We start from the raw sequence: 26752 nt of genomic DNA, 5'->3' as shown, positions 1-26752 counted from the left end.
GGGGCTGGGCCGCTCTCTGCCGGGGCGTGGCTCGCCAGGTCCCCTTCCTCTTCGCGGCCCGCCCTCTTTTGTTCCTTTCCTTTCCGGTCTCCTCGCCACTCTCAGCCCCCCGTTTCGTGGGGCGAGCAGTGCCCGCCTGTCCCCAAGCGCTTTCGTCCCGCGGGTGTACAGGCCAGAGAGCCGGCCTCCAGTTGCCTTTTGGTGACTCCCGTGCCCCCAGCCCCAGGATCCAGTAGGCACCGGGGCGCAGGGTCCCGCGCACCTGGCGGTCCGTGGGTCCCCTGGCCGAGCGCAGCCCGGAGCGCAGGACTTGGCCGTGAGCGCTCCGTGTCCTGGGCCCGCCCACGAGGTCCGCGGTGTGGCGCCCCTCCCTCCCTAATCCGCTTAAAGTCCTGGGGCCTCCGGGGAATTGCTCTGCTAAACAGGTTTTCCTGGGTGGCTTTCTCGGGGCGGGCACTCCCAGGAGACTGGGCCCAGGAAGGAGCTGATTAATCCTGGCCGGGGCTGGGCACGGTGAGCACCGCTCCCCCCTCCCCCCCGGTCTTCCTCCTGCAGGCTGGCCACCAGGATGTGAATCCAGGCTCACGAGGGTCCAGGATGCCAGACTTCTACTCTATGACCAAGGGGAGAGGCGTTTAAATGTGTTAGCCTCGTTGGCCCCTCAGCCGGCTTTCTGTGTGTGCGTCTGCGGGCCGGTGGGAGTTTGCCTGGTGGTCAGTGTTTACCAGATGGGGATTGGAAATCCGTGTTAACCAAAAGCCTGGGGCGTAACGGGGTGTTGGAGTTTACAGAAATGGGGCTGGAGATTCTGTTTGGAGCAGAGACCTTTGCCTTTTCATGGGTAGATTTTGTTGGCTTGTTTTTGACGGGGTGATGACTTTAGCTGGATTCATTCTTGGGCGTTGTTTATGGCTTCACTCTTTGTCCTGGGTTATTGATGATTCTACGGGCGCTTTTATCAGTGGAGGACTTCTGGGGAAATACCACACATTGAGGCCTGGAGGGAGGGGCAGGAAGCCAGGAGCCCAGGAGTAGCTTTGCATGGAGTTTGGCAAGGGTGGAGACCAGATTTGATCCGTTGAAGAAATTCTGCATTGGAGGCAGTCAAGATTCCCCAAAACTGTGCAGAACAGGAGCCCTGGGGACACTTGGGCCAAGTACCCAAACAAAATACAGGCTGTCCTGAGGGTTTTGGAATGGCAAAGAGGGGTGGGGGCCAGGGAGCTGCTGCCCCGAGAAGTACTATTTGGGAGAGGTTGCATAAGCAGGTAAGAAGGAACCAGGCATGGCTTTGTTGACATAAGAGAAGCCATTTTTGGCCTGAGCCATTTTGGGATCTAAGCCTGGCCACTATGCTTGCCCTTGAACAGGTCTTAGTAATGAATGATTTTTTTAAAAAATTAATTTTTATTGGAGTATAGCTGCTTTACAGTGTTGTGTTAGTTTCTGCTGTACAGCAAAGTGAATCAGTTATACGTATACATATATCCACTCTTTTTTGGATTTCCTTCCCATTTAGGTCACCAGAGAGCACTGAGTGGAGTTCCCTGTGATATACAACAGGTTCTCATTAGTTTTCTATTTTATACGTAGTATCAATAGTGTATATATGTCCATCCCAATCTCCCAATTCATCCCACACCCCCCTTTCCCCCTTGGTATCCATACGTTTGTTCTTTACGTCTGTGTCTCTATTTCTGCTTTGTAAATAAGTTCATCTGTATCTTTTTTCTAGATTCCACGTTTGTTTTTCTCTTTGGGACTTACTTCACTTTGTATTACAGTCTCTAGGTCCATCCATGTCTCTGCAAATAGCACAATTTTGTTCTTTTTTATGGCTGAGTAATATTACATTGCATATATGAACCACATCTTCTTTATCCATTCTTCTGTTGATAGACATTTAGGTTGCTTCCATGTCTTGGCTATTGTAAATGGTGCTGCTATGAACATTGAGGGGAGGGGTACATGTCTCTTTTTGAATTATGGTTTTCTCTGGCTATATGCCCAGGAGTGGGATTGCTGGATCATATGGTAGCTCTATTTTTAGTTTCTCGAGGACCCTGCATCCTATTCTCCATAGTAGCTGCACGAACTTAACATTCCCACCAACAGTGTAGGAGTGTTCCCTTTTCTCCACACTTTCTCCAGCATTTATTGTTTGTAGATTTTTTGATGATGCCCATTCTGACCGTGAGGTTATGACCTCATTGTAGTTTTGATTTGCACTTCTCTAATGATCATTAATGACCTTAAGGGAACCAAAGAGTAAACTGTTATCAGGCAAGAGAAGGAACAGTAGCAAAGATAACAAACCAGTGGTGAAGTCTCCCAGTTCTGTTTCAGTGGTGATTAGTCTGGAGCCTCAACCACCAGATCCACTGGGACCTAAAGGAGGACCTTTTCTGACCCTGTGACTTCAGTCAACTAAAGCTTAGACTCTGTGGACCTTGGCCCCAGTGCAACGCTGAATTCTCCCCTGCTCAAGCCCCTTCATGAATATGCATGTACCACCCAAGCGTTTTCCCCGCCACTTCCATGAATATGCATGTACCCTGAGATTAAAGCTTCCCCAATTTTGCTGTTCGGGAAACACTGCTTTGGGAAAGGTCCCCTGTGTTCTCCCTATTTGCTGGAAATGATAAATCCTTCTCCTGATTTTGGCTTGGTTGTGTCTTTTGGCTGCACACCCACCAAGAGGCGACCCCAGTTTTCGGGTAACAGTCCTGGGGTCTGGCCTTGATCTTATGGGTCTGAATTCACTTTAAGGAATGCAAAGACTCTAGTGGCTTCAAAGTATCAGGGACAAGGGTGTGGATGGGTCTGGGAGGGAGGTGACAGAGCACAGCTCCTATTAAGTGGCATGTGGGATCTTCCCGGACCGGGGCGCACCGTGTCCCCCGCATTGGCAGGCGGAATCTCAACCACTGCGCCACCAGGGAAGCCCTGATTCTTTTTTTAAATAACTTTACTTTTTAAATTGGAGTATAGTTAATTTACAATGTGTTAGTTTCAGGTGTACAGCAAAGTGAGTCAGTTATACATATACATATATCCACCCTTTTTCAGATTCTTTTCCCATGTAGGTCATTGCGGAGTATTGAGTAGAGTTCCCTGTGCTCTACAGCAGGTCTTTATTAGTTATCTATTTTATATATAGTCATGTGTATATGTTGATCCCAATCTCCCAATTTATCCCTCCACCCCCTTTGCCCGCTCGTAACAGAAATATTGTTTTCTATGTCTGTGACTCTATTTCTGTTTTGTACATAAGTTCGTTTGTACCAATTTAGTATTGTATTCCTGAGCGGTGAGAAGCTGAACCTGAATTCGGTAACACTTTCTCTTTAGAGTTGGTGAAAGGATTCAGTCCCCACACAAGCAGACAGCTTGTCTTCAGGCCATTTTATTTTGACCCCAACGGAGATCTCTAGGGAGCAGGGACCTAGTTTTCTCGGGCGGGCGGCTATTATGGGTCAGCTTCCCGATCGCACCAGCAGAGGGGGAACCGACCACAGCAGGGCTGGAGCCACGGCTTCCAGATGTTGTCCGGCATGTCCAGCTGCAGTGGAACCGGGCTGAGCGTCCGGCGATGGTCCTCCACGGCCTTTGTGATTCTCTCCATCACCTGATGGAATGAGGACTCCGTGTCTGGCGTGAGGGCATGAGCCTCGGAAGGGTCTCTCGAGAGGTCAAACAGCAACGGTGGGTCATGATGGGCTACTTTGTCCCCAAAGCATGGGCAGACCCCTCTCCCGTAGCAGGCACTGGCTCCGTCTGGGTGGAACATCGGGGTCACGTAGTGGACTTTCCACACTGCCCCTCCTGGAGGAAGGGCAAGAATTGGGGAGGGTTGGCATGGAGAAACAGGACACTTTGCTGGAGAGCTGGGTGATTCACAAGTGCCAGGGGCTGGAAGCAGCCCAAGTGTCCATCAAGTGATGGATGGATACACAGCATGGGGGCCATCCACACAGTGGAATATGCCTCAGCCATGAAAAGGAGTGAAGCTCTGACACAGGCTGCCGCGTGGATGGACCTTGAACACACGATGCTCAGTGAGAGAAGCAGACACAGAAGGACACACAGTGTGTGATCCGTTTATAGGAAACGTCCAGAACAGGCAAATCCACAGAGACAGAAAGTGGGTTCATGGTTACCAGGGGCTGGGGGAGGGGGATTGGGGAGTGAGTATTTAATGGGTTTGGAGTTTCATTTTGGAGGTGATGAAAATGTTATAGAGCTAGATGTCGGTAAGGTTTGCACCCATTGTGAATGTGCTAAATGTCACTCAATTTTTACATTCGAAAAGGGTGAATTTTATGGTTACGTGAATGTCATGGACTGAATGTTTGTGTGTCCTCCACCCCTTCAACCCCAGATTCATTGTGGAAGCCTTGAGCTCCAACCTGATGGGATTAAGAGATAGAGCCTTGGGAGGTGATTAGGGTTAGACGATGTTGTGGAGGTGGGGCCCCCGGGATGGGATTCGTGTCCTTATAAGAAGAGAAAGAGGCCAGAGCTCTCTCTCCCCAACATGAGGACACAGGGAGAAGGTGGCCGAATCTGACCCAGAAGAGAGTCCTCCCTAGAAGCAGACCATGCTGGCACCTTGATCTCATACTTCCAGCCTCTAGAACTGTGAGAAATAAGTGTGCATTATTTTAATCTCCCTGGTCTATGGTATTTTGTTATGGCAGCCCGAGCTAAGATGGTGAATGAGAGCGCCACAGAGCTGTTTACAAAAAAGAGTGAATACTTGTCTGGTCGGCGGTTTCCTAAGTGAATCCTCGTGATGTTTTTCCCGAGCTTCTCTCTAGCTGTGAAGGTTCCACCAAGAAAAGGAGGGAACGGAGGAACGAGGGAAGGAAGGAAGGAAGGAGGGAAAGAAGGGAGGGAGAGAGTAGCACGCATCTGTAACAGACATCCTCCAGCGTCTGAGAAGATTTACTACCTAGAGGTCAGCTGGCACCAGACCTAGCTCAGCCTCAGGAAGCGATTTTGACCAAACGGAAGGAGAGACTGAGGCTGTCCTCACACCAGCACTGCCCCCGGCCGTGGGTCAGACCCAGGACTGCACAGCCTGAGCCCTGCGGCTTCCTGCTGCGCGGGGAAGGAGGCCCCCACTCTCCCTCTGGCATCCCCTGGCATCCTCGCAGGGCAGCAAGTCTGGGGAAGCCACACGTGTAACCAGAGGGCAGTGAGCGGGACTCTGGTGGCCGTGCCTCTTCCAGGACCAGGCGGGAGGGTTCCCTTGGATCCTGGTGTAGGAGGACCAGGGAGGGAGACGGGGCATGGCTGGGGCTGCTCCTGGGACCTGGACAGGAGAGTGAGAATGAGGCCAGGGGTCCCCATGCAGCCAGCAAGTGTGGGCAACCAAGACCTATGCTCAGACGGGCATCCCCTTCCCTTCGTCCCCACAGCCACCAGATTTCCCTGCCCGAGCCCTGGTTCCCAGGCTGGCACCACTGTGGTTTGGTGTTTTTATGGGAACACTGGCTTCTGTTCCCTTCGAAGCATTTATGGTGACCTGTCTTTTTTTGTTTGTTTTTTGATATTTATTTATTTGGCTGCGCTGGGTCTTAGCTGTGGCATGTGGGGTCTTGTCCCCTGACCAGGGATGGAACTCCGGGCCCCCTGCGTTGGGAGCGCAGAGCCTTAACCAAAGGACCCCCAGGGAAGCCCTGCGACCTGTTGTTTTAACAAGTGTCAGTTTTCTCACCTGTGAACTGGGGACAGGAATTGTCATCTGCTGGGGTTTTCAGAGTAAAATGAGCTCATTGGCATCGGGCGGACACTCATTCAATGTCCGTGATTGTTTTCATTGTTCAGCAGATAAGTACAGAGAGAAGACAGACAGAGTCGTAGGGAGGGGACTCAGGCCAGAGAGCGGTAAATAGACACCAGAAATGAGAAGATTGCCAAGAGTGCCGAGTGCCTGGAAGAAAATACAAGCAGTCCAGGTGATGGAAGGCGGACGTGGAGGTGTGTGTGTGTGCAAGGTGCAGGGTGGGGTAATAGTGGATGCGGGACGTGAAGGTCAAGAACGGAGGATGGTCAGCCTTCCGAGCATGTTCTCGATGGCAGGGACGGGTCGTGCAAAGGCCCTGAGGCAGTAACTGCAGGTTCTAGAATCACAGGGCATGGTTCTGCTGCAGCTTGGTGACTGGGGGCTCCTAGGGTCCGAGCTCTTGCCCCAGAGAAGGGGAGAGGCTGGCTCACGTTACAGGGAGGAATCGGTATGGTGGGTGGTCCTGGAAAGGTTTTCATGGAGGGCTAAGTGGACAATGGGAGTGGGATGAAGAGTGGACCTGGGGAGGCCGGTGAGGGGGCTGTCGAAGAGACATGGCAAGTAGGAACAGGGGACTTGCCTGGCAGTCCAGTGGTTAGGGCTCCACGGTCCCAGTTCAGGGGGCGTGGGTTCGATCCCTGGTTGGGGAACTAAGATCCCACATGGCGCATGGCACGGCCGAAAAACAAAAAGTTAAAAGAAAAAAAAGAAAGTACACACTCCCTATCTACCTTGAAAAAAAAATTGAGATATTTGCCCAATAACTGAGAGAAGAGAGGTTCAGTAATGGGGCAGCCACGGGGTAAAGGAAAAGAGGATGAATGTTGATCCCAGGTATCGGTGCCGCTCACAGCAGTGCTTGAAGGTTGGGCTATGGAACTGAAGGAAAGTTTAAAAAAACCCTTAAAAAGGGAAATCTATAATATGTGACTTAAAAAAACCAAAAGCGTAGCAATAGAAATCATCCCTAAGCATAAATGCTGGTAGACTGAACTGTGCAATTGAATGAAAGTTTTCTAAAAAATCGTAAAAGGGGAAATCTATAGTATGTAAGTTTAAAAAAGCAAAAATGTAGCAATAAAAATTATCCGTAAGCATAACTAGTTGTAGATTGTGCTAGGTAATTGAATGAAAGTTTGGTATGCAGGATCTGAGTTCCCCAACCAGGGATTGAACCCGTCCCCCTCTGCAGTGGAAGCATGGAGTCTTAACCACTGGACTTCCAGGGAAGTCCCTGAATGAAAGTGTTTCTTTTTAATCTTAAAAGAGGAAATCTATGATATGTAATTCTTAAAAACCCAAAAATGTAGCAATAAAAATCATCCCAGATGATGATACTACTGGAAAGGATGGACAGGAAAAGGAGGGAGATTTTTTAGAAATCTATTGGTAACTTCCTCAAATAAGGGGGATTCCAAAAGGTATTCTTTTATTCTTGTTTCAGACAACTGGACATGTCCAGAGAATGGTTTTGAGGCATAAAGAAAAAAGAGTGAGTTGAATTGCAAGAGGGCTATAGGCCTTCCCAAACCCTGGAAGAAAACCAAGTCCTTAAGGCAAAGCCACAAAAAAGGGAGAAAATGTCAGGGCGAAATGCAGAATAATAGAGAGGCAAACAGAAATGAAGAAAAGAGAAGAAACTCAAATAGCTGAAAGTCTGTTACCACAGACCAAGGCAGAGGCAGAACTCAAGCAGTTAGAAAATTTAAAAATACAGTTGTTTAGTAAATCCAAGAGCTGGATTTAAAAAGATTCATAGAAACAGAAAACCTCAAGCAACTCCAGTCAGACGATGATGGAGAATCCAGCTATAAATGTGGAAGCAATTAAAATACAATGAAATGACTTGGTAAGGGAGTAAAGTGCTTGGTAAAACGAAAAGCTTTTCAATAAGAAGTGCAGAGGCATAACATGCCTCAGTTTGGGAACACTTGATACTGTAAAGATACCACTTTACCCCCCAAAATCATTTATATGTTGAAGACAATGGATATTGATATTCCTGTGCGGTTAAAAAAAATAGTTGCAAATGATTTTACAATTCTTTTGAAAGGACTGTTGGGCCAAAACAGCCCAGAAAAGTTTGAGATGCAAAAGTTATTCACTAAACATGTTACTGCTTGTTTTACAAAGTTATCGTTAATATAACAGGTATGAGACGGTGTCATGAAGTTAAGACACATGGAAAGCAAATATAGATTAAGAGGACAGACTGGAAAGGTTAGAATCAGGTTGGAACACCTGTGTGTGTACAAGTGCGTGTGTGTGATGATAAAAGTTGCACCTCACCTCATGGGGCTGGGGGACGGGAAAGCCATAGCCATAGCCTAGACCAGAGAATTCCCTTCCGATCACCACAGGATGATCGACAGTGAAAGGACGTTGCCGGCATCAGAAGAAAAATACCGCCAAGAAGGAAATAAAGGAGCTCGCGTGGACATGCAAAAGCCACAAAGAAGCAGAAAATGCGAACGGAGGCCAAGACTTGACTCCTTCAGGCAGGCTACTCACTGTTCCGTTGGTGCCACCGGGCTGCGTGCAGGAAGCTTTCGCAGTAATGCATCAGGAACTCGTGCTCCGAGTGCTGGGCTGTCCCCAGGAGCAAGGGCAGCAGGTCGCGGCCGTCAATCACCCTACAGGCAGGAGCACAGGGACTCAGGGCGGAGCTGTTGGAAGGTGGGCGTGGCCTTAACAAGCCCAGGGCAGCCCCGGGGCAGTCAGCACCCCATCCGCCTGCACACAGCGCCTTCGGCTAAAAGATGTTGGAGGGTCCAGCTTGCTCGGCTGAAGTAATGGTCCCCCCAGCCTTATTCTGAAGGCACAAATAGCTGAACAAAATGGAAACACCTGCTTGGATCTATATGGATTGGAGCTTTAAGTCGTTATAGAACATGCGGCATTCTTCAACAAGACCTGGAATCATTTCATAAATATATATAATAAAAGAAATATATATGCATATGTAGTGTATATATGCAATATACATCATTGTATAAAAATATATACATTATATACACAATATATATCATTATATACAAATAGACATATACACTATATATGCAATATATAATATATACACAATATATGTATTATATATTCAATATATACACTATATATTATATATACTGTATATACAATATCTATACATATACACATACCACATACATATACCATAGATATGTGATAATATATACCCACCATATATACATAAAGTATATGCATACCGCATAGATACACCATACATATAGCACATATATATATATACACCATGAATATACACAATATATATCATTTCATTTCCAAACATGTGTATTCATACACACATACACACATATGTTTACATGTGTGTGTGTATAAATATATATAAATGTATATATAAATAAAACCAAGCAACAATATATGGCTGAATTTTATCTTCTAGCAAAATACATTTGTGATATACATGATGGGCAAATTTTTATTTTTAAAACAAATGAGATATTATAAATTAATGTTAAAAATTAGCAGCCAATTATGAGAAAAAAAATCAACCAGAGACATGATATTCAATGTAAGAGAAGAGAAAAGAGGAGAATGTAATATTCAACATCTCTGCTGATAAAGCAATGGAAATGATAACACACATATATGTATATGTGCATACACACATACTGTATGTGTCGTTTATATATATAATAAATAAATTACATGTATAAATTAAATTGATTTTAGCTCTATTATTTTAAAAACAGATACTCTCACATACAGCCAGTAGCAATTCCTAGGGAACAATTTGACAAAATGTATCAAGAGATTTAGTAAATGGCCATACACTTGGACCCAGGAATTCAACTTCCAGGGATTTTTACTAAGAAGGTAATTATGACAGGCAGTAAAATGACAAAGCCAGATTTTTTTTCAAAATGAACACGGCTAAAGTCCACCTGTAAGAGGTTAGTTGAAAGAATACTGTAAAGCCATTAAAATTTTTGTCCATGCATAAAGTGTCTAAATATATATAGATATGTACATATATATCTCTCTATATATACTGAATATTTTATACAAATATATAAAATATATATATAATACATCTAAATATATATAATATATAGGTATCATATAACTTAATTATGTATTCATCTCTATGTTGTCAAGTTTATGAAATAATTTTATTTTCTTTCTATTCCTCCCAAATTTTCTATAATTTTTAAAGGAAGAAAAACTGGAATCGGGCTTCCCTGGTGGTGCAGTGGTTAAGAATCCACCTGCCAGTGCAGGGGCCACGGGTTCGAGCCCTGGTCCAGGAAGATCCCACATGCCGTGGAGCAACTAAGCCCACGAGCCACAACTACTGAGCCTGCGAGCCACAACTGCTGAGCCCACGTGCCTAGAGCCCGTGCTCCGCAACAAGAGAAGCCACCGCAATGAGAAGCCCGCACACCGCAATGAAGAGTAGCCCCCGCTGGCCACAACTAGAGAAAGCCTGCGTGCAGCAACGAAGACCCAACACAGCCAAAAATAAATAAATAAAATAATAAATAAATTTAAAAAATAAGAAAAACTGGGATCATGAAAAGTCCCTACCACACTACATCAAAAGGGATCTCTTGTGATGAATCGTTAGTAAATTCATTGATGCGTTTCAGTGACAATCGTCCTTATAATCAAATGGCTCCACTTAAGACTGAGAAGAGAAGGACATTTTGTGCATAAAATGAAGCAGACGTTGGATCCCAGCAGAGAATTATGAGCGTTTTTCCAGATACTGATCTCACGGATGTTTTATGCCAAACAAAAGTGACAGTGATGTTTGACATACATGTTGGCGCTACACAAAACGCAACTACCTTCTTTGGGCTGCTCTGTACCTGTCATGGGGCACCTGGCCACCCCCCAGCTGAACCACGGTGGGGAAGACATCCATCAGGCTGGTGGGCTCGTGGATCAGGCGACCAGCTGGCAGCACCCCGGGCCACCGGAGTATCCCTGGGACCCGGATCCCACCTTCCCAGCCGCCCATGCCTTTGCCACCTGTGTTTAAACATGAACAGGAAAGAATGTGATTGAAAATCCAAAGTGGTTGCTTACCTGGGTGATTTAACCTTTCCATTTTTTTAAAATCTCTCTTTCTCTCCCTCCCTCTTTAATTACATGATGACGTTTAGTTCCTCCCTGGCAGAGCATAGATTTTGTTTTATTTATTATTCTGGGTGTTGGTTTTCCACCACACGGGGGTCAGGACATGGATATCTTTGGGGACATTATTCTGTTGACCACAACGATCATTTGGGTTCCTTTGGTTTTTGTGACTTCGCTTTGTAAACTCCCATTCCAGAGAAAGGGTTGGGAATTATTGGGAAGAGATGAAGACAGTACACATGGATCTGGGAATGTCTCACCCTTACCTTTATATATCCCATTCCAGCCACCATATTGATTGTTTCCAAACTGAGCCTCTAAGGATCCCCCATGATCCGACGTAAAATAAACGAGGGTACTATTGGTCAAACCTTCCGTGTCCAAAGTATCAAGGATCTGCCCTGCAAAGAATAGATGCGTTTGTGCCAGTCAAAATAGAAGAAACTCTTACACCAAATTTTTGGAACGCTTCATTAAATGAGTCTTTAGTGTTAAAGCTTAATGGGAGTCAGCAGTAATATAATTGTGCTATTCTAAGCATCCTTGATCTAAGATTGACATATGTCTTTGTATGTGCCCAATCCTGTTTCCAAAAAGTTTCAGGAAAGCTACAATTGTACATGCTGCATAGGACAACATCGTGAACCCTTACAAATGAGGCGAAAGAAGATTACAGAGAAAAATAGGGAACAGGATGGGAAGGACGCTGACAAAGGCATTTGTACATGGATGAAGAATAGTTTTCAGTGGCAGTTCTAAGTTTCTTAGAGTCACATAAAAAATATCTGTACCCCCATGTTCATAGCAGCAGTATTTACAATAGCCAATACATGGAAGCAACCCGAGTGTCCATCGATGGATGAATGAATAAAGAAGATGTGTTGTATACATTCAACGGACTATTACCCAGCCTTGAGAAAGGAGGAAATCATGCCATTTGCAGCAACATGCATGGACCCTGAGGCCATTATGCTCAGTGCAATATGTCAGACAGAGAAAGACAAATACCGTGTGATCTCACTTATATGTGGGATCCAAAAAGCCACACCTACAGAAAGAGAAAACAGATTGGTGGCTACTGCAGGTGAGGGTGAGGGGTGGGAAAAAATGGGTGAAGGTGGTTGGTTAAAAGTTACAGATTTTAAAAAACGAGTGTATTTCTTTGGTGTTTGGGTGTTGCTTTTTTATACAGTCTGACCAGGTCTGCATTTTTTTTTTTTTTTTTTTTGCGGTACGCGGGCCTCTCACTGTTGCGGTCCCTCCCGTTGCAGAGCACAGGCTCCGGACGCGCAGGCTCAGCGGCCATGGCTCACGGGCCCAGCCGCTCCACGGCATGTGGGATCTTCCCAGACCGGGGCACGAACCCGTGTCCCCTGCATCGGCAGGCGGACTCTCAACCACTGCGCCACCAGGGAAGCCCTGGTCTTCTCATTCTTTACATCCTTCCCTCCTGCAGTTTCTGGACGAGGAACCATCACTTTCTCATCTGGAAAAGGTACCTACCCACCATCCAATCCATCTCTTCTGTGTTGTCCCCGTACAGCCCATGGGGACTCCTCCCTCGGAAGTTCTCGGTAGTGATGAGAGGGGTGTGGACATGTAGAAAGGACACGAAGAGGAGGAAAGGTCCTTGCTTGTTTCTGAAAGTAGATACAATGTGATGGGAGTTATTTTTTGGTCAACCTGAGATTGAGCTCCCACAGATGCTAAATACAAATCTCCATTGTCACGTCCTTACTCAGATACATGACTGTGCAGCTCTACCCACCAGCAGCAAGTGCGTAGATCTGTTCTACGGCGCGATGTTCCTGTGTCTGAGAATCTTCAGTGTGATGACTTTCTTCCTTCTAAAGTCTTTTGAAAAGTCCACACGAATTTTTTTATTTTTTGGCCATGCCACGGCATGTGGGATCTCAGCTTCCCGACCAGGTATCGAACCCGTGCCCCCTGCAGTGGAAGCGCAGAGTCCTAACCACTGGACCGCCAGGGAAGTCCCTCCACACCGATTTTATACGTCTTTTTCTTCCTGATTATCGTTTTCTAACTCTATGGACTTCGGATGACTGAAAGTAAAATAGAATACCAGGATGCCATCTGGTCTGACTTTTATTTTATTGTTATTTCAGTATATTTTTCGATTTCCAACTTAGCTGAAAGAATAAGTGATTTGCACATTCAGTTTTCTTTACAACTGCTCTTATGCAATGAAGTTTAGGATGTGGAATAGTCATGAAAAAACCCACTTTCAAAATGATGTATATGGGGTTATTAATCTCAAATTGATTCTCCCCAATCTAGACAATGCCTCACCTTCCCCTGTCTTCACCTGATCTTTATGGTCTAATCTACGCCCTTAAAGGACAGAAGCAAAGGTGAAGCTCTTAGACTTAATAAGGACACATCAGGTTAGTTTGTTCTAATTTGAAAGCGAAGTATTCGCTTCACCCCTGACCCAGATTTGGCAATTCCATCAAGAAGTCTCTAAGAACATTCCGGAACATGATCACCAGCCAGGTAAGTTGGGGTTCCATGGAGTCACCCACTTTTCTGGAACCCCTTTGGGGAGCACGAAATGGCCTCTGTTTGGTGTAGCTTTTCATTGTGTCCCTCCTGGTCTGGCCTGGTAAGTCTCTTTGTCACTGTCACTCACATTTACATCCAGGCTGAAGTTAGCCACAGGACCACTTGGTCCTGATGGTAGAGCTTTAAAAATACTTAGAATTTATTGCAAAACCTACCGGTGATTCAGTTTCATATGTTCATTAAATATCACCCCTGTGGTAACCAGGGGTACTCAAAGAATTGGACTGGCTCTTTTTATTTTTTTAGCCATGCCACGTGGTTTGCAGACGAGGGATAGAACCCGTGCCCCCTGCAGTGCGAGCTCAGGGTCCTAACCACTGGACCCCCAGGGAATTCCCTGGTCTGGCTCTAAAATAAGAAGGAACAGCAGCAAATTTCAGCTGACTGGTCAGTTGTTTCAACGGATCCAGCTGAGTTCCAGGGAACATCATTTATGCCCCATTTTACCAAAAAAATGTCTTTCTGAGCTGGGACCGTTTCACCACACCAGTACCCATTCCAGAAGAAGCAGATTCCGAATTCATTTTCATCCTGAAGCCACCTTTGATACTCACCTTTTGACAAAGGATGAGACCTCCTTGAGTATAAGAGCCGTCGTCCTTTGAAGGGACATGGGCTGCTCGGTGATGGCGTGATTTCGCATCAGAAAGCAGTCGGCGTGAACAATCAGGGCACCCATGAAATAGGAGGTCGTGAGGCACAGTAGGGCCACAATGGCTGAGCAGATGACCAGAGTCCAGGAGCCCGCTACCAGGCGAGTGAGTTTCCCAGCGGTGAGTGTAAAGGCGGCCAACGCCATGACATGCGAGCACACGTTGAGTTTATGCTCCAAGCCTGCGCGCTTTTCAGACATTTCCCCGGGCTCACAGTCTCCCATCATGGAAAACGGCATTCCGTAGAAATGGTCAAAGCCGTGGCTGAGCGGGTGGTGGCAGTAATCATCGGAGGACTCACAGTTGAGCCCCAGATGCCATTTTCCTGAAAAGCAAGAAGGACGCACACGTGACAACGGTCCGACCATCCCTGGGGGCGTCGGTATGGTGTGCTTGCCAAGTTCTAGGCTCTCTGCTGGGTGGTGGGATGAGGTGGGGTTGTAGAGGAGGTGGGGGTAGTGTTTGCTGTTGTTTGTACCACAGCCTGGCCAGGTCACTTCAAGGGAATGAGGACCTTGTGTAGCAGCATTTCCTGTGCTGCTGGAACAAAGTACCATAACTTGGTGGCTTGAAACAACAGGAATTTATGCTCTCACAGTTGTGGAGGGCAAGTCCAAAATCAAGGCAAGTGGGCAGGGCCGTGCTCCCTCCAGAGGCTCCAGGGGAGGGTCCTTCCCGCCTCTTCCAGCTTCTGGGGGCTCCAGGCGTCCCCAGGCTCGTGGCCGCATCCCTCCCATCTCTGCCTCAATGGTCTCACTATCTCTTTGTAGTCAGATATGTGTCTGTCTCCCTCTTGAAAGGACCCTTGTCCTTGTTTATAAGGAAACCTGGATAATCCAGGATCATCTCCTCATGTCAAGATCCTTCACTGAATCACATCTGCAAAGACCCTTTTTCCCTAGGTAAGGTTATATTTGCAGGTTCCAGCAGTTAGGACCTGCTATCTTTGGTGACCCTTATTCAGTCGACTCCACCTGACTTTGCGACTGTCTACAGGAGAGCAATAATCAAGGCACACAGTGGTCACACGGCTCTAGAAAACTCCATCTGATGTGACCAGCGTGAGCAAAAGATTTCCTGAGTTTAGAATTCTCCGTCCCTTTTGCTAATTCATTATAATCACAGTCAGGGTGGTGGTGGGTGACAGGTTTTGCAGACCCCACCTGTCGTGTTCAGTCAGTGGAAGGTGATTAGCTCCCCTGCTGTCACTGCTGGAGTGTTGATACGCTCTGTGTACCTTCTCAGCAGCCCAATGGTGTCCGTCACCCAGAAAACCTCATGTGATTTCCCGAGCAATATATCCACGAATCTATTGGATTCTATATTCAAAGAGCTAAAGAGTTAGCTTTGCTCTTTCCGATCAACAAAGGAGACTGTTAGCAAAACTTATTACTATAACACGATAATGATCATGACTCCTTGGTCCCCTTTCAAGAAACTGCAGTCCCTAATTTTAATTCCTTCTACACATGACGTAAGTGGTTTGTTGACATACAGAAAGATAAGCCTGCTCTTTATGGAAGCAGACAGGAAGGTTCTAAGCTGTGTAGTCACGTTTCTAGACAGGAAATGGGGAAAAACAGCATTATGAAAATTTTTGGTAATTTGGTAAAATTAGAAAAGAAATGAGAAATCCCACTGTGTCCCAACGATTTCATTTCCAAACTTCTTACTTGACTATAACCTCCCTATAAAAGTAATGTGCTCCAGGGAGATCAGCTCAGTGCTTTGTGATCACCTAGAGGGGTGGGACAGGGAGGGTGGGAGGGAGACACAAGAGGGAGGAGATATGGGGATATATGTATATGTATAGCTGATTCACTTTGTTATACAGCAGAAACTAACACACCACTGTAAAGCAATTATACTCTAATAAAGATGTTTAAAAAAAAGTAATGTGCTTAATACTTAGAAAACGTCCATACCTATGAGTCCAGTGGCATAGCCTTTATCTTTCAATATTTTTGCAAAAGTTGTTTCATTTGGTGGAAGTCCTCCAGATACGCCCGTCCACTGAAGAACACGGTAACCATTACTGGACACCATACCTTTGATCAATCGTTTTCAAAGAAATGTTACAATCAGACATCAATTTGTATCATCATTATCATCACTTTAACTTAGAACATTTGGTGGAAATCTCCATTATTCAAAATTCAGTTGAAAATTTACTTCCAACGTGGGTTGGCCTCATGGGTTTTATTTTTGTCAGCAAAGGAAATGATTCATTAATCGAAAATGTTAGCGAGAAGACTTACGGTCCTGCTACGTCAAGGTTGTAAGCCGAAAGAGAATTAAATGAAAAGGAAAACAGAATTAAAAATGATTTTATGAGTTCACCAAACTCTTGATAGAATCCAGTACTTCTCAAACTGGTCTGCACATTGGAATCATGGGAGGGGTTTCCAGAATATCCTGACACCTGGTTATCATATCACCCCAGAGACTGTGATATTTGTTGGTCTGGGGTGGAATTTGGAATGGTTAAAAGGTCCCCCCAAATGATTCTAATGTGCTGAAAAGGTAGGGAACCACGGACATAATTCATCCTGACCCTGATAGATCCAGGACCTCTACCCAATCATTTAAAAATGTAGGTTCAGTATTTTTATAAAGCTCTGCAGTGTACAGTTGAGAACCAATGATTTGGAAGATGCTCTTTGCCTCCTAGACCTTTTTGATGACTGCAGCTCAGTCTGACCAGAGAGGATCCACTTGGTTCAAAGAGCGAATGAAGTTCTCAGTGATCATGCTTTGGAAATGTGGAGAATTCTGAGATTTTCCAAAACCTCAAGAATGCGTCTGGTTCAATGAAGGCGAGTGAAAACCAAATAGTTCTTGGCCAGGACAAAGAAAGTTGGGGTGTTTCAGCTTAGGTTGTCGAGGATTTATTCTTCCCTGAGCAGGTTGCAGAGAACTATATATAGGAGGGTCTCTGTGGGTCACTTTGATGGGTCAACTTGACCAGGCTACAGTCCCCAGCCATGCAAACACTAGTCCATGGTGTTTTGTGAAAGTCTTGTGTAGATTGGGTTAACATCTGCAATCAATCGACTTCAACTAAAGGAGGTGACCCCCGTGCAGGTGGGTGGCCTCATCCAGTCCGTTGGAGGTCTCCAGGACAAAAGCTGAGGTTTCCAGACACAGAAGGGATTCTGCTTCAAGACTGCAACACCAGATCCCACCTGCGTCTCCAGCCTGCTGTCCTGCCCTGAGGATTCTGGACTTGCCAACCACACAGTCACACTAGCCAGTTCCTTAAAATAAATCTCTTTACAGAGTAGGAGACAGAGATGGTAGATCCTAAATAAATAGCTGATAGATTGATAGATGGTAGATGGATAGATAGATAGATAGATGATAGATAGATGATAGATAGATGATAGATGGATATATAGATAGATAGATGATAGATGAATAGATAAATGAGAGATAGATAGATGATAGATAAATGATAGACAATAGATAGGTAGATAGATAGATGATAGATAGATGGATAGATAGATGAGAGATAGAAGATAGATAGATAGATAGATACATGATAGATAGATGATAGATAGATAGATAGATAGAGGATAGATAGATGATAGATAGATAGATAGATAGATAGATGATAGATAGATCTTGTTGGTTCTATTTCTCTGGAGAACTCTGGCTGATATAGGGTCTGAAGTCTGTCCCTACTCCCAGGAGTCAGCTTCAGGGTCAAAGGGCAGAAGGACATTATACAGACTTTCAAACTTTTAGTCTACTTTCTACCCAAATCCCCAGGGAGATAGAAGATTGGGAGAAAAAAACCCCTCCAAACCCCTCTGAAAAACAAACAAAAAAAACCCAAACCAAAAAAGCCCCAAACCCCCTAAAAACAAGCAACAAAAGAAAACAAAAAAGCCAAAAAAACAAAGAAACAAAAGAAAACAAACCAAAAACCCCTCAAAACACAAAACTAAAACCAAACCCAAAACCAACCAAACAAAAACCCCAGAACTTTATAACGAAAGATCTGCATGACTTTTAATGCAAAAGAGGATGATTTTGGAGCCCCTGAGGTGGAAGGGGAGGAATATTTTGTCGACGTATTTCCCTCTTTAAAATCATTCCGAGGTCTCAGATCTTTTTCTTGGGGCCACAGAGAGCAAAAGAAATTCCTTTTCCACGCGGCGGGCAGAGATTTGAAAACAATCTTCGGAGACCCCTATCTCTTCTTCTTCAGATTAAACATATTTGGTTACTTAAACTTTTGCACAACCAGAGTCATGATAATGCCTGTTAGGTCCCTTAATATCCCTCGGGGTAGATTATTATGTATGTTATACTAAGGGTTGAAAAGCTATGCCCCCTGGGGCAAATGCTGCCTACCACCTGATGGCATAACCCCTGCAGGTGGAGAATGGTTTTGTACGTTTTATTTAATGGTTGGGGAAAAAATAAGAAGTAGTATGTTTCATAACATATGAAACTATATGAGATTTAAATTTCTGTGTTCATAAATAAAGTTTTATCAGAACACAGCCATGCTCATTTATGTATGTAAGGTCTGTAGATGCTTTCAAGCTACAACAGTAGAGCTGTGTAGCTGTATCACAGGCTACATGGCCCACAAAGATGAAAGTATTTAATATCTTGCCCTTTAGAGAAAGAGTTTGCCAACGCCTGCCTTATATGGTTATCCACATCACAGGAGACAATCAAATGCACCGGGTTCTACCAGTGTCGCCTCATTATCTATCGCTCTTACTGACTCCAATCTGATGGGGGACTTAGAGCGTTCTCTTCCCACTGTACTGGAGAATCCACACATGATCAGTCAAAAAGAGCATTGTTCCTGCCCACTGTGTGGTTAGACGGAAGGACGGACAAACCTGATCGGAGAGGGTATCTGCCTGTTAGGAAAGCGGCTCTGCTTGGCGTGCACACAGAAGCCGCGGCGATGTGCTGGGTGAGCATCACGCCATCCGCGGCAAGGCGGTCAACGTTCGGAGTCCTACAGACGGAGACGTTAACTGCTTTATTCCTTAGCACACAAACACAGAGGCTTTTCCCATAAGCATAGTGACATCCTACTTAATAGAAAACCTGGCAGTCACCAATTAACACATGCATGCGTTCTTAGGAATGAACAAAAGACAACGGCTTTGCAGAGCTGGGGATGGACCTAGAGACTGTAACACAGAGTGAAGTAAGTCAGAAAGAGAAAAACAAATACCGTATAATATCTTTTCTATGTGGCATCTAGAAAAATGGTACAGATGAACTTCTTTGCAAAGCAGAAATAGAGACACAGACGTTGAGAACGAACATATGCATACTGGGCGGGTGGGATGAATTAGGAGAATGGGATGGACATAGACACACTACTATATATAAAATAGGTAACTAAGGAGAACCTACTGTAGAGCACAGGGAACTCTACTCAATGCTCTGTGGTGACCTAAATGGGAAGGGAATCCGAAAAAGGGTGGCTGTGTGTATACGTATAACTGACTCACTTGGTTATACTGCAGAAACTAACACAGCATTGTAAAGCAACTATAGTCCAATAACAATTAGTAATTTTAAAAAAGGCAGTGGAAAAACTTCAAATGTCTTCTGAAACATCAAAGAAGTATCCCCTGCATTATTATCTACCAAGTTTCCACAACATACTACTGGTGCTGAGGCAGATACGACAAGAGATCCAGGATTGAGGGTCCAGAGTGACTTCTCACTTAGGACACACAGTCTTCTTTTTTTTAACTTTTTATTTTGTATTAGCGTGGAGTTGGCGGCCCCTGTTGCGTTAGTTTCAGGGGCGCGGCACAGTGACTCAGCTATCCACAGACGTGTATCTATGCTGTTTCCGATTCTTTTCCCATTTAGGTCGTTACAGAGGATTGAGCAGAGTCCCCTGTGCTCTACGGAGGTCCTTGTTGGTTACGCATTTGAAGCACAGCTGTGCGGGCACGCTAACCCTAACTGGAAGATTTGACTCCACGCCACCAGCACACTGTCGGTGGTACGTGAGGGTGGGATTCAGATGCAGCTTCAGGGTAGTGCCTGTGCTACCAGAGACTGTGCTGATGGCGATCATACTTAACAGTGAAGCGATTATTCACACACAGGATGCATGTGAGCTGGCGTTCGTGCAGGTGTGGGAAGAAGGCGGGATTAAGGGCGTTCAGAGAAATGATGTGTGTACAATTCTGTTATAGTTTGAATTGCACAGACCGAGGGTCAGATGCGATATCAGTGGCCTCTGCACCGGGGTGTCAGATGAGCAATTCTCTGGTCCTTGCCTTATGGTGTCGTTGCCATAGCAGCCGACATCTCCAATGCCGAGATCGTCTGCCATCAGAAGAAGGATATTTGGACGGGAACCAGATAGACTGCGGCAAGCTGAGGGCTTCAAATCCAGAAGCACACTGACTGTCAGGGCCAGCCAGCTCCTGAAAAACAAGCTACCCAACAAGGCTTCATGCTGCTTTCCACCTTATTTACACTACTTCTGTAAGTGGGAAGTTGGCGTCACTATTTTAGGGGACTTTGATATTATCATCCCATTTCAGAAGAGTTTGAATACACCTCTTAGGCATTTGAATTTTTTCTCTCTCTTTCTTGCTTTTTTTTTTCATCCTTTCATGGATGCCACCCTGGGCACACAAATAAACAGCAGGACAATGGTGTTCCAATTCCCAGCAGCGCCATGAAATAAAGATGGAAATCTGAGTCTGATGGCATTTGTGTCGCGGGCTTCCCGGAAAACCAGACACCGGCCCCATGGCAAGCCTTGATGCACAGCTGCATCGGAAAGAGTGAGGTGGAATTCTTTCTGTAGCTGCCGGGGAGTACCTCCCAGGAAAGGGTGCATGGAACATGTATATTAATCGTGAATCCTCAGGAGGGGAGTGATCAATTACTAATTTAGAAAGATCAGTTTACTATCAATGCATTCTGAGAAAGCGACATGAAGTAACACAGAGGCAGACCTAGAAGATGAACGAGCGCCCATAATCCTATCTCACCAAGAGTGTTCCAGATGTAACATGTCCTCTCTGTCCTTGTATTTCCTGTAAGAGATAAAGAGGTTGATATTAACACAGGCAGCAGGAAATGAACTAATGCAGGAAGTCAAACAGTAAGTCTGTAACGAGAAGGGAACCGGTGGATTCTCTCTGATGCTATCAATAACATCTTAACTGCTAAAAACTCATCAAGGAATGAATGTTCTTCCCTACTCAAAAAGCTTTACGAATGCTGAACACTGTCTTTAGAACGTAGAACGTGGCCTTTGTTAGCTCTAGCTTAGGTCAGAGTGTGACTGGTTTTGAGGCACTCTGTCAGAACAGAAACGTATCTCCCTGTAGGTGAAAGTTCCCGAGGCGTTCTAGATCCAGGAGTGGCTGCCAGGAACCATGTTTGGTCCAGATGGATCTTAAATCCCATACATGGAGCAAGTAAGCAAAGCCACGTTTTCGCTGAAGGTTCTGGAATTCTGGGGCCTCACCGAGGTCGTGGTTCACGGCTCTCACTTGCACAAGCTCTGGACAAAGTGGGTGTTCCGCTCCAGGGGAACGTGTTTCAGCTTGAGGAAGCTGTGAACGCCCTTGAGATAGGCCCTTGGGTGAAACGGAGCCAATGTGCAAATCACGTAACTGGGAGCAGAATATAGGAGGTAGGCTGTGGGCAGAGCTGGAGTGGCTCCGTCCTGGTTGGAATTCTGCTCCAGCCTGACGAGCTGGAAAAACCAGCTGGTTTGGGGTGTCTGCCTTTGCGTTTGAGTCCTGATGTGACTTAAAAAAAAAAAAAAAAGAATGTGGGGAATTCCCTGATGGTCCAGTGGTTTGGACTCCACACTTTCACTGCCGGGGCCGGGGTTCAATCCCTGGTCGGGGAACTAAGGTCCTGCAAGCCTCAAGGCGTGGCCAAAATAAAAAAGAATGTAGAACATGTGTTTATCAAGAGCCGATGGTAAATATTTTGGGCTTTTCTGCCCAGATGGTCTTGTCGCTACTACTTCTCTCTGCCGTCATAGCATGGAAATGGCCACGGACAACCCAGATGACTGGCCCTTGTTGTCCTCCAATTAAACTTGATTTCCAAAAACAGGCAGAGTTTGCCAAACAGACCAGAGATTCCTGATTCCCGATATAGAAGGCAGGAGTACAAAGGAAAATGCAAAATTAAGTGATAAAATATTGATATGAAATGATCTCCAATTCATATTTTAAAAAATTTTTGATTGTGGTAAACACACATAACAAAATTTCCCATCTTAACCATTTTTTTTTTTTTTTTTTTTTTTTTTGTGGTACGCGGGCCTCTCACTGTTGTGGCCTCTCCCGTTGCGGAGCACAGGCTCCGGAGGCGCAGGCTCAGCGGCCGTGGCTCACGGGCCCAGCCGCTCCGCGGCATGTGGGATCTTCCCGGACCGGGGCACGAACCCGTGTCCCCTGCATCGGCAGGCGGACTCTCAACCACTGCGCCACCAGGGAAGCCCTATCCAATATATTTTAAATGAAAAAAAAAAAAAAAAAAGAGTCAAGAGAGTATGCTGCTGTCCCTAGAAAACAATCATAGGAAAGGGGAAGAACACATATATTTACTTGTCTACAAAGCCATCTGGTGACAACAGCGGCTTTCTGCAGATAACTGGCAATCCTGTCCCTTGATGCATGAGAATCAGACCTTGCGCTAATTTTCTAGCTCTGTTTCCCTGGAAACCCAATAAAGGTAGAATGTCAATGGGTGACTGGGCAACATTATGTGTAGTAAAAATGCTGGTCCCTGGCAGCCTGTTTGTGCCCATGAGGAACCATGAAGACATGAGGGAAGCCAACTTGGGGCTTCTGGGGGTCAGTGGCCCTTGACCTGGCATGGCTTTTGCAGTGGCCCAGAAGCTCTGCTCATGAGTTGTTTGAAGAGAAGTTGGCTCGCGTGGTGGGCGAGCTTCCGAGCTGGGGACATCCAGCCTTTCAGAGTTACACCCTCTCCATCTAAGCTGTCCCCTGGGAAGGTGCAGACTAGCTGCTGGCTGGCTGTGTGTGCAGAGGTGTGGATCACTATATGCAGGGCCTTCTCCAAGGAGAAATGCTCCAGTGTGCTTCTCCCCTTCTCCTTCTGAGCTAGCCTGACGTTTCCTGGTGCTTCATGTTCTCTGGACATTAGCCCTTGCCTGCAAGACAGAGGTGGCTCCTTCCAAGCTCCCTTGCAATTCAGATGCTTTCTCACACCTCCCCAAGCTGCGCCCTCCTCAGCACAAGGACAGGGCAGTGCACCTGTGGTCAGCCGGATGACCATTGCATGCAACTGGGACAGGGCTTGGGCAGCGAGAAACCCCGCAGACAGGTTTCTTTGGATGGCTCTCTGTGGTCACTGCCTCTGTAGCGGGGAAGCTTTCAGTTGGGATCAAGGCTGAGGGTTCCCATCACTCCTGGTGAGACGTACCGTGACTGTGCAAAGGCCCAGGCTGTTTATTTACCTTATTCCTTTCGAAGGAGGATCTTAGTGAGGTGTGAGCTGCCTGGCTTGGTGCCTCTTTTTCGCTTCTGGTAGCTGGTGTACAGGTGGGTGACCTGTTGCATGGTGATTGTGTCTGTTTGCTTTCTGTACCATCCAAAGCACACAGTTAGCTTTAGGGTTCTTTCTTGCTGTTATACAACCCATGGGTGGACAAGGTACAATGCCATGTACCGCCCCGCCCCCCCGCCCATTAGAGTATCATAGAGAGTAGTTTCACTGCCCTAAATACCTTCTGTGCTTTGCCTCTTCATCCCTCTTCCCATCTTAACCCCTGGCAACCGCTGATCCTTTTACTGCCTCCATAATTTTACCTTTTCCAGAACGTCATGGCGTTGGACTCGTACAATATGTATGCTGTGGATGAACTACTCCACTCTCTGACGGAAGGACAGAACACCAGGGACTTTGCCCACTAGACCTGTTTTAACATGTAGACAGTTTGGATGGCGCATCTCAAATTGAGCAGAGGGGGGAGGCTGGAAATGCTTTCGTTTCATACCATTGGCATTCGCCGTACCCTTTCGTTTGTTCCATTTTGCAAGTTTTGGCTACAAATCTTTACCTCTCAGGAGGTCTATATGAACATTTTAATTTATATGTATTTATATATGAAATAAATACATTTATGTATATGTATGTATAGATACATGTATATATAAAATATATAATACACAATAATGATATATAAAAATATATAATATAGTATAAAGTAGATATGACTGTTTTCTTTACATCTATTTTAATCTTTTTTTTTCCCCCCCAGAAAAAGCATATTGTGGGCTTCTTCTGACTTTTCTAGGGAATGTGACTGGTTATACTTGTTCTACTGGTGGGTTAGAGTTGAGTGTACATACGCTGCTTGAGCATATGGTGGAAATGTCATACGAGGTTTAGTTTTATCAAATCTTTGGTTTACCTCTTCAGTGATAGGCTCTCTATATTTAGCTACACAGAAGGAGCGTATTCTTCTGTTCCAATGAACACAGCATCTTATCCCTTAGAACACTGCATGCTTTTCTCCATGTTGGCTACCAGAGAAAACTTTCCATAAGAAAGAGACAAAGAAAGAGCAGAGGGTAGGGTGGTGGTTGCGGGGGTGGGGTGGGGTGGGAGAAATGGGAGGATGTTGAAGGATGCAAACTTGCAACACGTAGGTGAATACTTTCTGGAGAGCTAACCCACCCACAGTGATTTACACTCAACACTGCTGTAATGTAAAGTGTCAAAGTTGCTAAGAGACTAGATCTCAATTGTTTTCCACACAAAAAAGCAACGGCAACTACGGGAGGTGATAGCAGTGTTGGCTAACGCTATTGTCGCAATCATATTGCAACATAGAAATGTTATCAAACTGACCCTTTGTATACAGCAAACTCTCACAATGTTATCTGCTAATTATATCTCAATAAGCACAAGGAGATCAACTGCATGCTTTGTGACGACCTAGAGGGTGGGGTAGGGAAGGTGGGAGGGAGATGCAAGAGGGAGGGGATATGGGGATATATGCATACGTATAGCTGATGCACTTTGTTATACAGCAGAAACTAACACAACAATGTAAAGCAATTATACGCCGATAAAGATTTGAGAAAAAAAAAAAGAATACTTACCAAAAAAAAAAAGTCAAATACTTTGACCATTTAAAAGCAAAAAAGATACAGAAAAAGAAAGAAAGCCCTGCAATGAAGTATTACCCATAATGTGGCCTTTGATGCTCTTCCAGGGGAGAAAGAATTACAACCCCTGGTTCCCCGCTGTCCTCCAGACCCCAGGCAGCAAGTCTCATTTCTCCACTACACTTGAGCCCTGTTCCCAAACCCGGTTCAGTTTCTAATCTTAGCATCTCTTCAACGTCCAATCCACATGCTCCAAAATCTCTTCGCATCTCGCGGAGTTACATTCGCTCTTTCTGAACTAAATTCTGCATTCCTTGTAGAAATCACCCAAGGCAAAAATCTGACATGCATATCTTTGCTTTCCATTTTTAAGAAAGTTGCCTCTAAAATACGGCCAGATGCTGCAGTGTGCCCTGCAGCCACGCGTACTTAGGGAGGCTGCCAAGGGTCGCTGGCTGGGCTGGAGCGGCCTCGCTAGCATCTCAAGAAAAGCTGGTTACCTGAAGGGCTGTCTCTGGGCCAGGCCAGCTGTAGGTAAGCGAACGGCTGCTTCTCCGGGGGGACCAGCCCTCTGGGTCCTCTTGCCAGGAGACGCGATCTGAGCTCTGAGTCAAGGACCTCTCTCCGGTGCACGCATGTGCCGGCTGATTCACTCTTCAGAGCAACAAGGATCGTACGGAAACCAAGTTAGGTTGTCCAGAGAAGGGGCCGGGAAGTCCCTGGCGTCTGTTGTCTGCGCTTTTCGGGTTTCTACAGAAGCCCTTCTGTTCTCATTTACAAACTGTAACACTTGCAGAGGGATATCTGACAACTCTTGCTGGAAACAGGGAGTCTTTCATTCACAAGTAGGTTGAACCCCGCCTGGCCTTTGGTCAATTCAGACGGGGCATTTGCTGGCTGTGTCTCAAAGCAGGAAAGCAGTTGCCTTGAAAATCCCTCTGGAACAGTCCTGAAATGTCCTCTTTCTGCCCCCTGGGGCATCCGCCTTCAAAATAAACAGAAGACAGAAAATAGCTCTGACTAAGCTGCAACTACCTCTACATACAAATGATGTTTAATTACCTGATAACGTGACTCTCGGTGGAAACTCGTTTTTGGCTGCACGCCAATTTCTTTTTCTTTTCTATTCGCTAATGTAATACATCTGTGTCTCTATTTCTGCTTTGCAAATAAGTTCATCTGTATCATTTTCCGAGATTCCACATCTATGTGTTAATATACGGTATTTGTTTTTCTCTGTCTGACTTCTTTCACTCTGTAGGACAGTCTCTAGGTCCACCCGCGTCTCTGCAAATGGTGCAGTTTCGTTCCTTTTTATGGCTGAGTAAGGTTGCATTTATAGATGTACCCCATGTATCTACAAGCAAATCAGTTACTCCCCAAAAGACCCCTCCGGGGAATAAGGGGGTATTTGGAGGCAGGAGAAGACCTGACTCTAGCTCGCCTTGTCAATGTGACTATATCGCACCCCAAAGCTGGTGAAAACTGGG

At 45.6% G+C, this 26752-nt stretch overlaps 1 protein-coding gene and 1 pseudogene across 6 annotated transcripts; one reads left to right on the top strand and one right to left on the bottom strand.

Annotated features, from left to right (window-relative positions):
- Nucleotides 1-3196: 3196 nt before the first annotated feature.
- ARSE (arylsulfatase E) lies at nt 3197-26254 on the bottom strand. Of its 6 annotated transcripts, none has more exons than XM_029239996.1 (11): nt 25763-26254; nt 21150-21194; nt 20424-20585; nt 19011-19132; nt 16074-16196; nt 14050-14473; nt 12416-12552; nt 11179-11313; nt 10642-10804; nt 8303-8424; nt 3197-3825 (listed from the first exon to the last, which is right to left on the bottom strand). In XM_029239996.1, the coding sequence occupies exons 2-11, from the start codon at nt 21170-21172 to the stop codon at nt 3470-3472; spliced, it is 1767 nt and encodes a 588-aa protein (XP_029095829.1). In that variant the 5' UTR covers nt 21173-21194; nt 25763-26254; the 3' UTR covers nt 3197-3469. The 6 variants fall into 6 exon arrangements, with proteins under 6 accessions (XP_029095829.1, XP_029095828.1, XP_029095830.1 ...); XM_029239995.1 differs by lacking the exon at nt 25763-26254 and adding an exon at nt 23606-23797; XM_029239999.1 differs by lacking the exon at nt 25763-26254 and adding an exon at nt 23606-23797 and having other exon boundaries at nt 3199-3825; nt 20356-21194.
- LOC114905658 lies at nt 21540-21796 on the top strand (annotated as a pseudogene).
- Nucleotides 26255-26752: the final 498 nt, after the last annotated feature.

The sequence above is a fragment of the Monodon monoceros genome, unplaced genomic scaffold (assembly GCF_005190385.1).
Source record: "Monodon monoceros isolate NGI ecotype Baffin Bay Population unplaced genomic scaffold, NGI_Narwhal_1 Super_Scaffold_22, whole genome shotgun sequence".
NCBI lineage: Eukaryota > Metazoa > Chordata > Mammalia > Artiodactyla > Monodontidae > Monodon > Monodon monoceros.
This window is presented reverse-complemented; position numbering and strand designations above follow the sequence as displayed.